The sequence below is a fragment of the Limulus polyphemus genome, unplaced genomic scaffold (assembly GCF_000517525.1).
Source record: "Limulus polyphemus unplaced genomic scaffold, Limulus_polyphemus-2.1.2 Scaffold147, whole genome shotgun sequence".
Lineage (NCBI taxonomy): Eukaryota > Metazoa > Arthropoda > Merostomata > Xiphosura > Limulidae > Limulus > Limulus polyphemus.
In genome coordinates this window covers 873,267-887,561 of record NW_013665757.1, presented here as the reverse complement: position 1 = coordinate 887,561, position 14,295 = coordinate 873,267, and the positions used below count along the sequence as shown (strand labels likewise).

Sequence of the window (14,295 nt, the reverse complement as noted above, 5' to 3'; positions counted from 1 at the left end):
AGTTAAAACAAATTATTAATTATGACTACCTGAAATATAACACTGTTATACTTCGATGGCTTAACTGAAACAAAGTACAAGTTGGAACTCTCGTGACTCTAGACAAAATATTATACAAACTAAGGTTTTAATAGCTAGAAGTATAGGACAATCGTTACTTTAGCTGAAATATATTACAAGTAAAGTATTCAAATAAATATCACATTGGAAGTTGATTGATTAGTTGTTTGTTTTACCATAAAGCTACACAGTTGTTTATCTGCACTATGTCCACCATGGTGAATCAAACTCCAGATTTTTGTGTTGTGAGTCTGTAAACTAACCACTGAAGGCCCACACTTTCAGAGTTCCAAAAGAAGCTGAGAAAAGAACCTGAAGATAACAATTTATTATGATTACATGGAAGATTTTATGAATTGTTTACTATCTATTAGTGAAAACAAAGGTTAATCATCAGAAATTACAAGTTCAAGCATCTTGTGTAATTTAAATTTTTGCTTTATAACAAAAAACTGGCTCCTCTAGCAAAGTCTGCTCTTTTTAAATGTAGTTTGACCCTTAGTGACTGTAGAATTTATGTGTACAAAATTAGTTTCAACCCAAGGTTGTTATTTCCCTGTTACAGATGTATATGAACATATGTATTCTTATTCATTTTGGAAATTTCTGTGATTTCTTATAAGTTAATTTAAAAGTAAGGAGAGTAGTTATCTTAAATTGTTGATATTGTGACTTACTCAGTTTGTTAGGAAGTAAGAACCACACAATTGTTTTCAATTTCTTGGAAACAGTTTTTTTATACCTATTTATTTTTACTTAACACAAAGCTATCTCTGCTGTGCTCACCATGGGTATTGAAACCTGGTTTTTAGTGTTATAAGCCTTCAGACTTAACACTAAGCCATTAGGCATCTTGCAAATAGCTATATTATAAATGCTTTTGTCAGCATGTGGTAAGTCTTATTTTAACATTTTATTACAAAATTTATTAAAAGTTTTCTTCATTTCTTGTCTAGTGTTCCAGGAAAGATCAAGCAGTTTGTTGATGATCTTTATTCTGGGAAACTACACAGAGAGTTTCATTATGGCCCTGAATCAACTACCAGATCCCAATCAGATGAATCTTTAGGCATTAGTCAAGTAAGTTTTAGCATTAGTTATTCTAAAGCCAAATTTGAGTGTGATTTATTGTTGATAAAAATTCAAGTAAGTTTTAGCTTTACTTACTCTGAACAAACCATATTATAGAATGATACATCTTCAGTAAGCATTCAATAAAATGTTTTGGAATGTTTTCAAAATAGGCCAATTTCTTAAGTGTAATATGGTTTTTTTCTATTTAAAACTGTTCCATTTTTTTTCCATAGAAAATCCAAAGTGATCCACCTGAGTCCTCATTCAAAAAGTTAGCACCTTCTAGAAACAGATACACACTTTTACGTGATGAGCTCTGATAATCAAGACCAGTTTCTTGAAAGGTGAAATAGTTTTCCATTTCTGTAATAATAATGTCAGTTAAGGAATATATAGTAGTATTATTTACACAATCTATTTCATTATATTGGCTATAAAATTTTGAAATTTGTCCAGCAAACTCCTGTTTTGGTATTTTTTCCAAGTATTATTTTATACCCTCTTTACTTAAGAGGATTTAAAATGCCTCTAGTCTTTTAGTCAGATGAGAGAGGGTAAAATTTAAATGATAATATTAATTAAGAGCTTTATCTTTTTTTTGGAAACATTATTTTGTTAAACTGAAATGTTGTAGATTTAAAAATTAAAATCCACCAAAGATCCAGCTGGTACTTAGAAGTTTAATTTGTTTATAGTTAGATACTTTCTAAAATTGGAATTACCCATGGTTTTACATAGCTTTTAGACATCTAGAAAGTACAGTTTACTATGAAGGTCATGATACTGCTATGCCTGTGGTTGTTTTATTTGTTTAAGAACTTGTGAGTAATTAAAGCCAGTTGTGAGTTTATATCAAAAATTCCCTTGCACTAAATAGGAGAAGGAAATATGTATTGGTAAAAGTGAGTTTTATGAAGTGTTAAGTGTCTACAAATAGAAAAGATAATTAGTAGACAGTTTGTCTTTCCTAATATTTATCACCTAGGTTCATTGAAAAAAAAACTAAACTTTCTTAATAACCAGAAACAATAAAAGCTTTTTAACAGGTATAGTTAAAACTTTGTAAAGAATTTAGTGCTTGTGAATAAAGCATAAGTCAGTGATTGGGTAGAGTGTATCAGGTTACTAATTTCCAATATGTCTATGTGTGCATACACCAAACTATGTAACACATACTATAGCAGTTAATCTCAACACTAATGGTGTATTTCTTAGAAACAGATTTTGGTTAGTAACCAGTTTAAATATGGTTTTGTAAAGGCTGTACAAATATGATAAATCACTAATAAAAAAGATTTAGACTAGCAGATTCTGATGATATAACTTTATTTAAGGTAACTTTAAGCTTTATAGGACTGTCTTGGTTTGTTAAGCCTATCTATCAAAGTCTCCTTAGCACAGTCTTAAAAGTCTTTTCCACAAAAACTCTGGCAGGAGAAGAACATGAAAAGCTCCACCTCTTCACTGTCAACATTGTTTAGAATCCCAATACAAAAATTTTAGTTTCTGTTAATGTTTTATTAACTCGTCCTGTTATGAATGCTTGTTCTAGTTTCACAAATCTGATATGGTAAATACTCTTAAATTGGTTTAAAAGAACTCCATCATGAGGATTAGGGGCTATATTAGGATCTTCTGTGAAACTATTTCCTGTTCAAAGAAATTAAGTTTTCCAAACTTTTTATGAAAGTTGTACAATGACTAACACAGGCTTTATATATATATATGTATGCCCCCCAATGGCACAGCAGTATGTACGCGAACTTCCAATGCTAGAATCAGGGTTTCGATACCCGTGGTGGGCAGAGAACAGATAGCCATTGTGTAGCTTTGTGCTTAATTACAAACTAACAAATTATATATATAATGTAATATAAATAAGTAATATTTTGTCTTTTTTTATTACAGGTACTGAAAATGGAAGCCTTTAATGCTGTTGTTTTCGTTAAAAAGAAAAAAATATTATATATCTTAAAATCAACTATGTTAATTTTAATTTGGTTCAGTCATATAGAAATCATTTATACAGTGGGTCCGTGTAGTCTGGACCCATTGGGAAAACAGACATTATATTCTTAAAGTTAAACAAACACAATTCTAATGTCAGTTGTACATATATCAGGAAAGAAAATACATTGGTGGCACAGTATACCGATAATTGATATGTGTATGGCTGTTAATGGCATGTTATTTGAATAATAATTACATAAAGAATACATTTTGTATTTTTCCTTATGGGTCAAGACTTCTGGGACACCCTGTACAATGAATTTCAGAAAAACTATGTAATAACGTTTTAAAAGCATCAGCTGTGAATAAAAATAACATGGTACACTTGTGATATGAAACTACTACCTTCATTGGATTTTTCTATTGTTTTTTTTCCAAGAAAAATAAAATAATACCAAATTTATCTTGTATACTGACATTAAAAAAGCCTCTATTTCTTGTTATCTGTTTAAATATTTTAGTTTGTTGTATTGTTTATCAGTATATACAATGTTTTTGGCCAGTTTTATCTGTGATAGTAGTAAATATATTAATTCTAGTAAAATACTGAGTTCATGCTCATATGTGTTAATTGGATCATTATTTATTTGCTAAAAACATAGTTTTTATGTAATTCAAATTACATTTTTATAAAATAGTACAAGTAAATTAATGAATTCAAATAAACTATAAGAAAAATAAATTATATGGATATGCCACTTACTCGCTCCGTAGACCTAAATTTAATTTCAGTAGATCAAAATAAGATGGAAATGCTAACCCTTGTGTTTTAATTCCAAATAATAATTGTGTATGTGACTTTAAAAGTATTTGAGGCTTTGTGAAGGTTAAATCAAATAATTTGTTTAGTGACCCAATGAATAATAATGAATCAGTTTTGATTACTATGACTATGAACATTCATCGAAAAAATGTTTTATTTTTATCTCTTTCACTGCCATGAGAACACACACACACACATATATATAAAGACACTGTTTAACCTTTATTTTAGGCTTGAAAAGTGTGATATTAACCATGTGTGAATTTGAAATTTTGGTTTTACCACCAAAGAAGTGTTTTTCCCTTCAAACATCACAAAGTTTCAAATGCATAATTAAATAGTAAAATGTGTCTATGTTTTTTAATGTGTATTTACAAATAATTATGCCTGGCAGTGAAAGGGTTAAGATATGATAGGAACTTGTCAATCAAGTTGGATGTTACTGCTTTACAATGAATTCCTGCTAACTTGAGTTTCATGATGTGTGATTCATTTCATATCTGTAATTATAAATATTTTCTCTGAGTGAAGAAAGGTTACTACTGAAGAAAGGAACCTGAGGAATCTTCCAAATTCTCTAAGGTTGTAAAATCCTGAACAATATTGATTATGGTAAAATCAGAAGTAGATACCTTTAGCTTTATTAACTTTGATTACCATCTTATATCTGAATTATTTAATTTTTTCTTACTTTCACTTTTCTTAATGAAAATGTAGTTTTTCACAAAGAATATTCCATGTTATAAGAAATAAATATCTTCAGATTCAAAAACAAAAATTTGGAGTAAAGTATAGAATTTCTTTACACTCTTATGGGTTGTTATATTTTTAATGTAATACTCTATTTTTCTATCTTTTTTTGATTAAAATCAATACACTAAACAAGTTGATTGTACCTACTAGCTTTTTTTTAATATTTGTCATAGATGTTTGCAAGTCATTGATAATTATCTAATATCTTTGTGGCTAACACTTCTAGATAACATTAGTACTTCACGGGATTTTTTTAAACAGACTGATATCAGTGATGTCAAAACTCTCTTTTACAACATATTGTTTTATGTCCTTTGCCAAAAATGCTCTATTCTTAGTGTTTGTTCTTCTTACAATCTGTTAAAAATTGTTAAATTTGCTGTTTGTAAGGAGTTTTAAAAAAATACAGATGCGTGTGTGTGTTTCAATAAAATGTAATGTCACAGAAGTTGTCTCTTGATACAAGCAAGAAATGAAAAATCTCTAGGATAACATGTACACTTATAGTTGTTGGAAGTTATTACAAAAATTATTTATAGTTTGTCTCATTAGAAGACTGTCACTGGTTATTTAACACAAAGGGAAAAAAGGCAATTCTGATAAAAAAAATTTATTAAATCAATACAAAGTACAAAGATGTAAACCACCATAGTTTACACAAGTTACTTAGCTAACATAATGAGACAACCATTTATATAAAATTTTAGCATATTTTTGATGTGCTGAATATGTTTTATCATTTACTGTTTGGTGTTTCTAATCAAACTTAACAGATACTAAAAAATACTTATATAATCGTATTTAGTAGTTAACATGTAGTGTGTGTAAGCCAATATCAGCCATAAGAGAGTTCATTAGGCCACAAGTTCCTTATGTAAAATATAGAAATAATAAACCTATATCACAGTATTTACCTAATACTGCTCACATTAAAGTTCAAACCTTGTCTTGTATTAAGTTATCTTGTTGTAAAAAACCCTCGATAATAACCAATAATTTCTACTTCTCATTGCACAACAACATAAGTTGTCAAATGCATGTAAAACTATCAGCATTAAACATTCAGTTAGTACTCTTAGCCACACATTGGATCTTAGTTGAATCTTGCCTAGTTTTTTTTTTGTATGAATAATTCTAAATTTTGGAAACATTTTCTAAATTGTTACTGGACAAGTTAAAAAGATTGTTCTGGTTGTTTATCCATTAGGTTTAATACGTGTGGTTCTGTTCTTCATATTTATTTTTGAATATTATCAACACTAACTATGCAATGAGATACAAAATAGTACAGGGTAAATAGACATTTAATTAGCCCATTTGATTAGTTTGCTGGTCGATGCTATTGGTGACATATCAGTTGCACATAGTAGTTCTTTGTACTGTGCACATGATACTTTGAATACCCTTCACAAAAAATACCTCGACTGTGTGTATTGCTTGCAATAATACTAGTTGTGGCTCACTATGTATGACTGCAGCTGCAGAAACCTCACTACTGACTGTTATTAGTTAATATTTAGAGTGCATACAATAAGCAAGTCACATTGTCATCAACTGAATTTCTAAGTGCGGCATTAGAGAAACATGATGTTGACAATATAGACTGATGCACTTACTGTTAGTTGCAACTAGTAAGTACTGCATTATCATCTGCACTTGTGTCAGCTTTGTTAAGCACATTTTCAGGTCCCACTGTTGAAGACTTATTCAACATGGTAGATGACATTACTGAGAAAGACCATACCTCGCTTACTGGTCGAGAATCATGTGACACTAGCAGTGGTGAAATTTACCCTCCCAGTAAAAGGTATAAAAAGCATGAAGGTTTCAGCAAGGATGAGAAAACCTGCTATACAGAATATGTAAGGTACTGGAATCGCCTTCAGGAAAAGACATTGACAGCCCAAGGAAAGAGAGAAATTGCAATGGCAAAAGTGGTTAAAAATCTTCAGCAACAAAAACAGAAAAAAGCTACATCTCAAAGTTAGAAATAGCAAGAAAACTACTGAGATTACCACATACAAAAAAGCACAGTCTCTAATGGCAATGAGATTATTGAAACAGCAAAGTCACCATGATTCTCACATGCAGGACAACAAAAAGTATAAACCTTACTGACAACAAGACTATTAAAATAACCAAAGTCCTTATGATTCTCACATGCAGGACAACAAAAAGTACAAACCTTACTGACAACAAGACCATTAAAATAACCAAAGTCCTCATGATTCTCACCTGCAGGACAACAAAAAGTACAAACCTTACTGACAACAAGACTATTAAAATAACCAAAGTCCACAAGACTGTCATATGAAAAATAAACCTTACTGGCAAAGAAACTGTTAAAACTGCCAAGGTTTTCACATGTGGTACAATGATAAACACAAGCCTGCTAAAAATGAAACTATTAAAACAGCCAAAGTCACCAAGATTGTTACATGCAGGACAACAGAAAGCATAAGCCCTATTGGTAATGAGACTATTAAGATAACCAAAGTCACCAAGATTGTCACATGCAGGACAACAAAAAGCATAAGCCCTATTGGAAATGGGACTATTAAAACAGCCCAAGATGTTTTTGGTAAGAGGAAAGGTGTTTGAAGCATGTAAAGCAATGTTTCCACTTTGGACCCTTTGCTGAAAAGATCAGCTGCTGAAAATGGGGGCCCATGATCATTTAAAAAAAAAGATGAAAATAAAGTAACACATCTGAGTTGTGCTTTTTAATAAACCTGTATGTGCGCTTTTAATTTTTATTTTCAAATTTTCAATTGTACATTAAATTAGCTCCCACACTTCTTTGTTGAATGAACTGGTAAAAAAAGTGGAAAGAAAATTATTGTCTGTTAATTATTAATTTTGTCAGTTTTATGGTAGCTATGAACTGTGCACTTAGGTAGCTAAAACCTGACAGAATGCACCAAGTAGCATCTAATATTTTAAAAGTTTTCTGAGGAATATTCTGCATGGACCTCTTTACAATTATTCAGTACTAGTATATGCAATTATTTAACACTCGTGGTAGACAACACTTGTAATAGTAGAAAATCTGAATGTACCATAAATTTTTATTTACAGGACTGACTTATCTTCTTGTATATATGTGTCTGATGTGGGACTTGTCTTCTGGTATTTCTTTGTTTAGTTCCTTTTTCACGGTTGTTGTTTTATTAAGTTCACTAACAACTTCCACCTTATACTTTCTTTTTTTTTTAGCTTTGTTTTTCAACAATGCTAAAACAGGTAACTTATTTTTCTCCTGTTGATAATTTTTTTTTCAGCATAACTGACACTAGTTGTCTGGTTTTTCTCCAATCTTCAGTAACACAATTAATATGTTGAGTAACTTCCTTCAATGAAATACCATTTGAGATAAGCATTACTGATCATTTTATCTTGAAACTACAGAAAATGTCATATAAACAGTGCACTTGATTACTAAACTTTTATTACTACTATCACAAAATATTGTAGTCGCTGTTCTATTTGATATTAAAATGTATAGAAATAGATTAACCATTGTTGAAGATTAAAGAATTAATTTCCACAATTAAACCAGCTAAGATACTAATTTACCTACTTATCCAAAACACGTCTGACATAAAAAAGACTAATCAAAGTTAAAGTTTTAACTTCAAAAATTAAAACCATCAGAAATAACAGGTGAGCATCTTAATGTCTGAAACACACTGGATATAGAAAAGACATAGCCAAAGTTAAAGGATTAACTTCAAAATTAAACCATCAAAAATAACAATTAGCCTGTTTAACTCCTTCTGTGTTGGACCTTTTTTTTTGGAAATTAGTTAAAAAATCAGGTATTTTATTTCCCTTTTTCATAGCCTATGCTTTTATCTTAATGGAACAAATGTTCTTTTATGATCTGTTATTATATTTCGGCACAAATATACTGGATAAAGAATGTTACTATCTGGATTTATACATGATATATATATTCTTTTAATGAAACTACAGTAAAGAATAGGAATGATTTTTCCAGTGTTTATGATACGTAATTCAGAATAAATCTGACAGAGATCAGCACAAAGAGTATTTCTAATGCTATCTAGTGAGCACTGCTTGTAATACATGATAACATCAATGAATCTGGGCAAATAATTAAATATTTGTGAGAAATGATTTGCCCAAGTTAATTCAAGCAAATATTTTTTGAAACATGTAGGGCTCCTGAGTTATCTTGGGCAAATCATAAGTATTAAATATATAAACTGGAATTTTTAAGTGGTTAACTTGTGGAAGTTAAGCCTTTAACCTTGGCTAGTAATATTTTGCATCAGCTATGGTTGAGATATTAACCTTTTCCATGATTTGCCCAAGATAACTTGTGGAAGTTAAGCCTTTAACCTTGGCTAGTAATATTTTGCATCAGCTATGGTTGAGATATTAACATTTTCCCAATACACACATTTTAAAATGTTCCAGTTTATCCAAGATAAAATTAAACACATAAAGTCTGTTCTAGACAAAATACATGTGTGTATGATAAAAAATTAGTTCTAGCAGTTGAGAGTAGGTTTCTTAGCAAAACAATGCATCAGAGATGTTTAATATTCTGAAAACTTGTGAACTACTCTCAGATCATTACAATACTTCATATCCGTTGATTTTAAAAGAAAGGTTCTGCAGCTTAACATAGTGAATTTATACTTAAACTCTCTTAAAATGTAATAGAAGGTTACCAAGATTTCTAAACACTGATATAACATTTATTTTCTTCCATTGAGCTATCTTATATTTCCTAAATTTAAAAGATCATAAACAATATTACTTGTAAGGGTAAAACCAGAATAAGCATACCAACTAATTATAAATGACCTAAGAAAATCATTTTACTTTTTTGTCTTTAGATTGTCAATATACATAGTGTAATTTTGACAATAAAAGTTAGTATCATTATTGACTCAAGTACATCAACATATCTGCAGCATTTTTACTTCATATTTTGAATAATGGGATACTTTGATAACAAAAAACATTCTAAATATCAGAATGAAAAGGCTTACAATATCTGATTTCGAATGATGTAATTATAAAATAAATAAATATTCACTGTAATACAGAAGTTTGATATTCAGGCTCATTTTTACAAAAATATGATAATAACAGATGATAATTCAGGATTATGTAAGTTTCATGTAGCATTGATATTAACTTGGGTATATATATAGGGTTATTCAGACATCTATTGAGAGAGAAATAAAATTTTGAGAAGTTATAGAAAAATAACTTAAGTAGTGTGAGATGAGGTATTGTGAGAATATATTCTGAAAATAACTTTATAATTCATTTCCTTAAGAAACTTTTACTAATATTAAGCATGCATCTAAAATGCTAAAGTGTAAACAATAACTGCTCTAATTAAGAACAACAGTTATAGACTTAAGTTCCACGTATATGGGGCTGTGTCACAAAAGACCAAACTCTGACACACCTGTTCCACGTATATGAAGCTGTGTTACAAAAGACCAAACTCTGACACACCTGTTCCACGTATATGGAGCTGTGTCACAAAAGACCAAACTCTGACACACCTGTTCCATGTATATGGAGCTGTGTCACAAAAGACCAAATTCTGACACAGCTGTTCCATGTATATGGAGATGTGTCACAAAAGACTAAACTCTGACACACCTGTTCCACGTATATGGAGCTGTGTTACAAAAGACCAAACTCTGACACACCTATTCCATGTATATGGGGCTGTGTCACAAAAGACTAAACTCTGACACACCTGTTCCATGTATATTGGGCTGTGTTACAAAAGACCAAACTCTGACACACCTGTTCCATGTATATGGAGCTGTGTTACAAAAGACCAAACTCTGACACACCTGTTCCATGTATATGGAGCTGTGTTACAAAAGACCAAACTCTGACACACCTGTTCCATTTATATGGAGCTGTGTCACAAAAGATCAAAACCTCACCATAGCAAAGGTTGTTACACAAGAGTGTTTTGAGTTTCACAGTCAGAAGTTTTTCTTAAGCAGGTCATGGCATCTTTAAAGGATCCAAAAGAATAAAAAAGTGTTATAAAAAAAAGCTCCTATCTAAAGTAGCATACAAGTACTGTGCTGCAGCTGCTCCCAAATAATCTAAACAATGACACTTATGTTCAGTTGAAGAACAGTTTAACATGGTCCTGTTATATGCAGTGTCACCACAATGCCCATGCTAGGGCTAGATTGTACACTAAGCCATTCTTAGATGAACATTATCATCTTTCACATTAGATGATAATAAATGTGTGTCAGAAACTGCTTACTACAGGCTCATCTATGCATCAATGTTGATAAAGGCAACCATTACTGACAATAAATCCATCATATTGTACTTATTATATCTGAACAGCATTTTGAACCAAGATGCTGTTTGTTCATCATCATTTTGTAATACTATTTAGGATGTTTACCTCATCTGCATTTATGTGTAACTGTTGTTGTAATGGAGAAATGTTGGTAATTTTTGGTTTAAAATATTTGATTTCTTGTTCTCTATATATTTGCAGTTGGCGTTCTTCACGTATAATGCATATTATTAAAAGTTCTGAAGGAATGACCTCAGTGATACTGTCACAGAGTAGACCCACAACATCTCATTCCATATTATTGACCTCTCCATTTCTGAATTATTTTCATGTATCACTCAGTATATCTATTTACTGTAGCTAGTTATTGGAAATTAATAAAACTAATTTACATGAAAGTGTTGCTTTTTACTTACCAGCCAAATGTTTTGTTCACAATGAGGCACTTCTCACAGCACTTTTTGATCATGTAGACTGATTTAGAGAGAGGGACAAAGCATCATTAATTTCTATGGAGTCATTTTTAGGTTGACCAGAAGGATTGACTTTCAAGGAATTCTTAATAGCATTAGTGACCTATCAACAAGGGAAAAGTTCTATATAAAAGTAGCTGCTAAACACTAAAAAAAATACTTAAAGCTTTGATAGGAAGTGAATATTATTGTGTATATTCTAACCCTAGTAAAATAATTTTGAACATAAAAAAATTCACATACAAAAACATCAAATATCTTGCTTTAGATACAATGTTAATTTTCATACACTGTTAAAGGAATCAGTTTCATAAACATTGCTAAAGAACATCCAAATTGTCTCAACAAACTAAAAACATCAGGAACACTTGAATGTGTATATGTTCTTTATTTACAATTTTCTTACTAATTAGAATTGAATTTAATGTCTTCTCATATTTCTTTACAAACCATACATCAAGGATTATGAAAAAATGGCGTGCGTGTGAATTGCTGCAATGACAAAGTAGACTAAAATATCCTAAATTTCTTTTCCAAACTTCAGAAACTAACTGATTCATTATCATAGTACACAGAACACTAGTTCTAATACTAAATCTCCCTCGGACAATCTAATTACTCCAGCAGTTTTAGTTTCCTAATATCATTTAATACACCAAAAGTTGGACACAAGTTGTCTTTAATGGTTGATAATAATGAAGAATAGAAGAGATATGACAATCAATTTTAAGAGAAAAAGCAAATAATTACTTATCACTTAATAGAGCTATGCTAACCTTAGTTTGTGGCCAATTTTTATGGATTAAAACAACAGTATTTTCTAGTTGTGATGATATTAATACAAATTTTTAACATACCCCAATTTTCTGGAATGCAATTCTATTACAAAAATGTATTAATAAACCTACCAGAAGTACTTCAGGAAGAAGTTCATGACTGGCTCGGAAATTAATATCGTCTAAAGCTTGTATTCCTACTGAAGCTATTTTATTGAACCTGTTAAAAATTATGAATTAAGTATCCTCACATTTAGAAAACGTTGAATACATTCTACTTTTGGAATTCAAGTATGCAAAAACTTCATCAGGAAATCTATTGGCTTTCTCATTGAAACAAAAAACTTAAGCAAAACTCTACCAAATTTATATTAAAGACAGAATTGGCTAATTGAAGAAAAGAAAGGAAACTATAAAATATATATGTTTATGCAATTACTTGCCAAACGAGTAAGAATCTTGAGAAGTTAAAAACTGTTTAAAAAATCATTGTACATCCATTAATAATGCATCAGAATTACCTGGCTCAGAAATGATGATGCTATAGAACCTCACAAAACAATTACATTTATTTGTAATTAGTAAAGAAGACAAAGAAATAATGGACAGTTTGAATAAGTTGTAAAACTTGTGAATTTAGTTTAATCTTTACAAGTCAAAAAATCTAAGTTTCTGTTTCATAAAAAAATAAAGGCAGTCTTCACACTTTTCAAGAAAGGATAATGTTGTGTCAGCGAGTCACATGACTACTGTGACGCCACGTTTCTAGAACTATACTGTACTTTGGCGAATGCTCTAGTATTTACTAGATATAGGGTAGTCGGGTATATAAAAGAGGGGGACAACGTGACGCGGTAATGTGTGTGTAGACAGTGAGTAATTGATCTGCAGTCAGAGTATTGTTGAAGTTCGTTATAGCGTTGTTTTAGCGCGATTGTTGAAGTTGAGTGTATCGGTAAAGTTATATTCGGAAAGAATAAACCAGTTTTATCAAGAAAGCACTTGTGTCGCTTAAGTTTTGTCGGAACAAAGTTACGGAAAGTTAATTAACAAACAGAGACGTAACAATAAGTATATATAGTTAGTGGAAGAGTTGACAACAAATACAAAATCAAACAACTTGTCTGTGTATGCGTAATAACCTTAAACTCCACATACATGTTGCTATGTGACAGCTTCTTTTTAAATACTTCATTATGAATTCCTCTTGATGTTAATTACATTAAAAGGAGAGATATTTTGCATATGAAACTGATACTAAAACAAAAATGTTTTAAAAGTGGTAAAAATGTTTTATCTGTGCATTCCACTAACCTTTCCCCCTAACATCTAAAAAAATGCATACACACACTACATCCATAAAAGAGATGGCTGAAGATTTCGTATATTAATCCATGGAATGAACATAAAAATTAAACATCACTTATGACTGGTAATTTTTTTTATCATATTCGGCTTTAATTTTATTCAAATCACATTAACTAGTGTTAATTATAGTGATTAAACCACTACATATAAAGCACAATCAATCAAACATACTGTTACGCCTCCAGTCGTTAGTTAATTTAATTTTCCGTAAATTCGTTCCGACAAAATTTTAGCGACACAAGTCTTTTCTTAAATAAAACTAGTTTATTCTTTCCGAATACAACTTTACGATACACTTAGTTTCAACAGTCGTTCTCTCTCGTGGCCAACAATATTTTGTCCGTATACATTCAATTATTCATTAACTACACTGTTCCCCAGTCACGTTGTGAGCGTCTTATATAGTATATACCAGACTAACATATATCTAGTAAATGCTAGGGCATTCTTGAAGGAACAGGATATTTCTAGAAATACGTGGCGTGATACTAGTCACGTGACCTCGCTGACGCAACACTGCCCCCTCCTTAGTATTGTTCGTCCGGAACAATAGCCACTTACAATAAACCAATAACAATTAACAATAGCTTAATTAAATGTTCAGAATTACAATCACAAAATTACAATTCAACGAAGTCTCTTAATTTTACGGGACGTATCTTCTTCCGTACTAGTCTCCGTCTCGTTGGC

At 30.7% G+C, this 14,295-nt stretch overlaps 2 protein-coding genes across 8 annotated transcripts in view; one reads left to right on the top strand and one right to left on the bottom strand.

Annotated features, from left to right (window-relative positions):
* The window catches only part of LOC106475511 (endoplasmic reticulum resident protein 44-like), a 29,942-nt gene extending 25,930 nt beyond the window's left edge, over nt 1–4,012 (top strand). For all 4 annotated transcript variants that reach the window (XM_013936193.2, XM_022380738.1, XM_022380740.1 and 1 more), the window contains 3 exons: nt 1,017–1,140; nt 1,368–1,478; nt 3,043–4,012. In XM_013936193.2, the coding sequence (XP_013791647.1) occupies nt 1,017–1,140; nt 1,368–1,454 (211 nt within the window). In that variant the 3' untranslated portion in view covers nt 1,455–1,478; nt 3,043–4,012. The remainder of the gene's footprint in view (nt 1–1,016; nt 1,141–1,367; nt 1,479–3,042) is intronic.
* Nucleotides 299–14,295, bottom strand: part of LOC111083984 (hyccin-like) — a 42,213-nt gene continuing 28,216 nt past the window's right edge. For 2 of the 4 annotated variants that reach the window (XR_002609344.1, XR_002609346.1), the window contains 2 exons: nt 11,405–11,564; nt 4,824–8,010 (listed from right to left, as the gene is read on the bottom strand). Coding sequence is in view for 2 of the 4 variants with exons in the window: in XM_022380749.1 (XP_022236457.1) it covers nt 11,454–11,564; nt 12,370–12,457 (199 nt within the window). In the remaining 2 variants the exon portion in view is untranslated. Of the gene's footprint in view, nt 373–4,823; nt 8,011–11,404; nt 11,565–12,369; nt 12,458–14,295 lie in introns of those variants that run through there. The other 2 variants (XM_022380749.1, XM_022380752.1) reach the window with 2 other exon arrangements.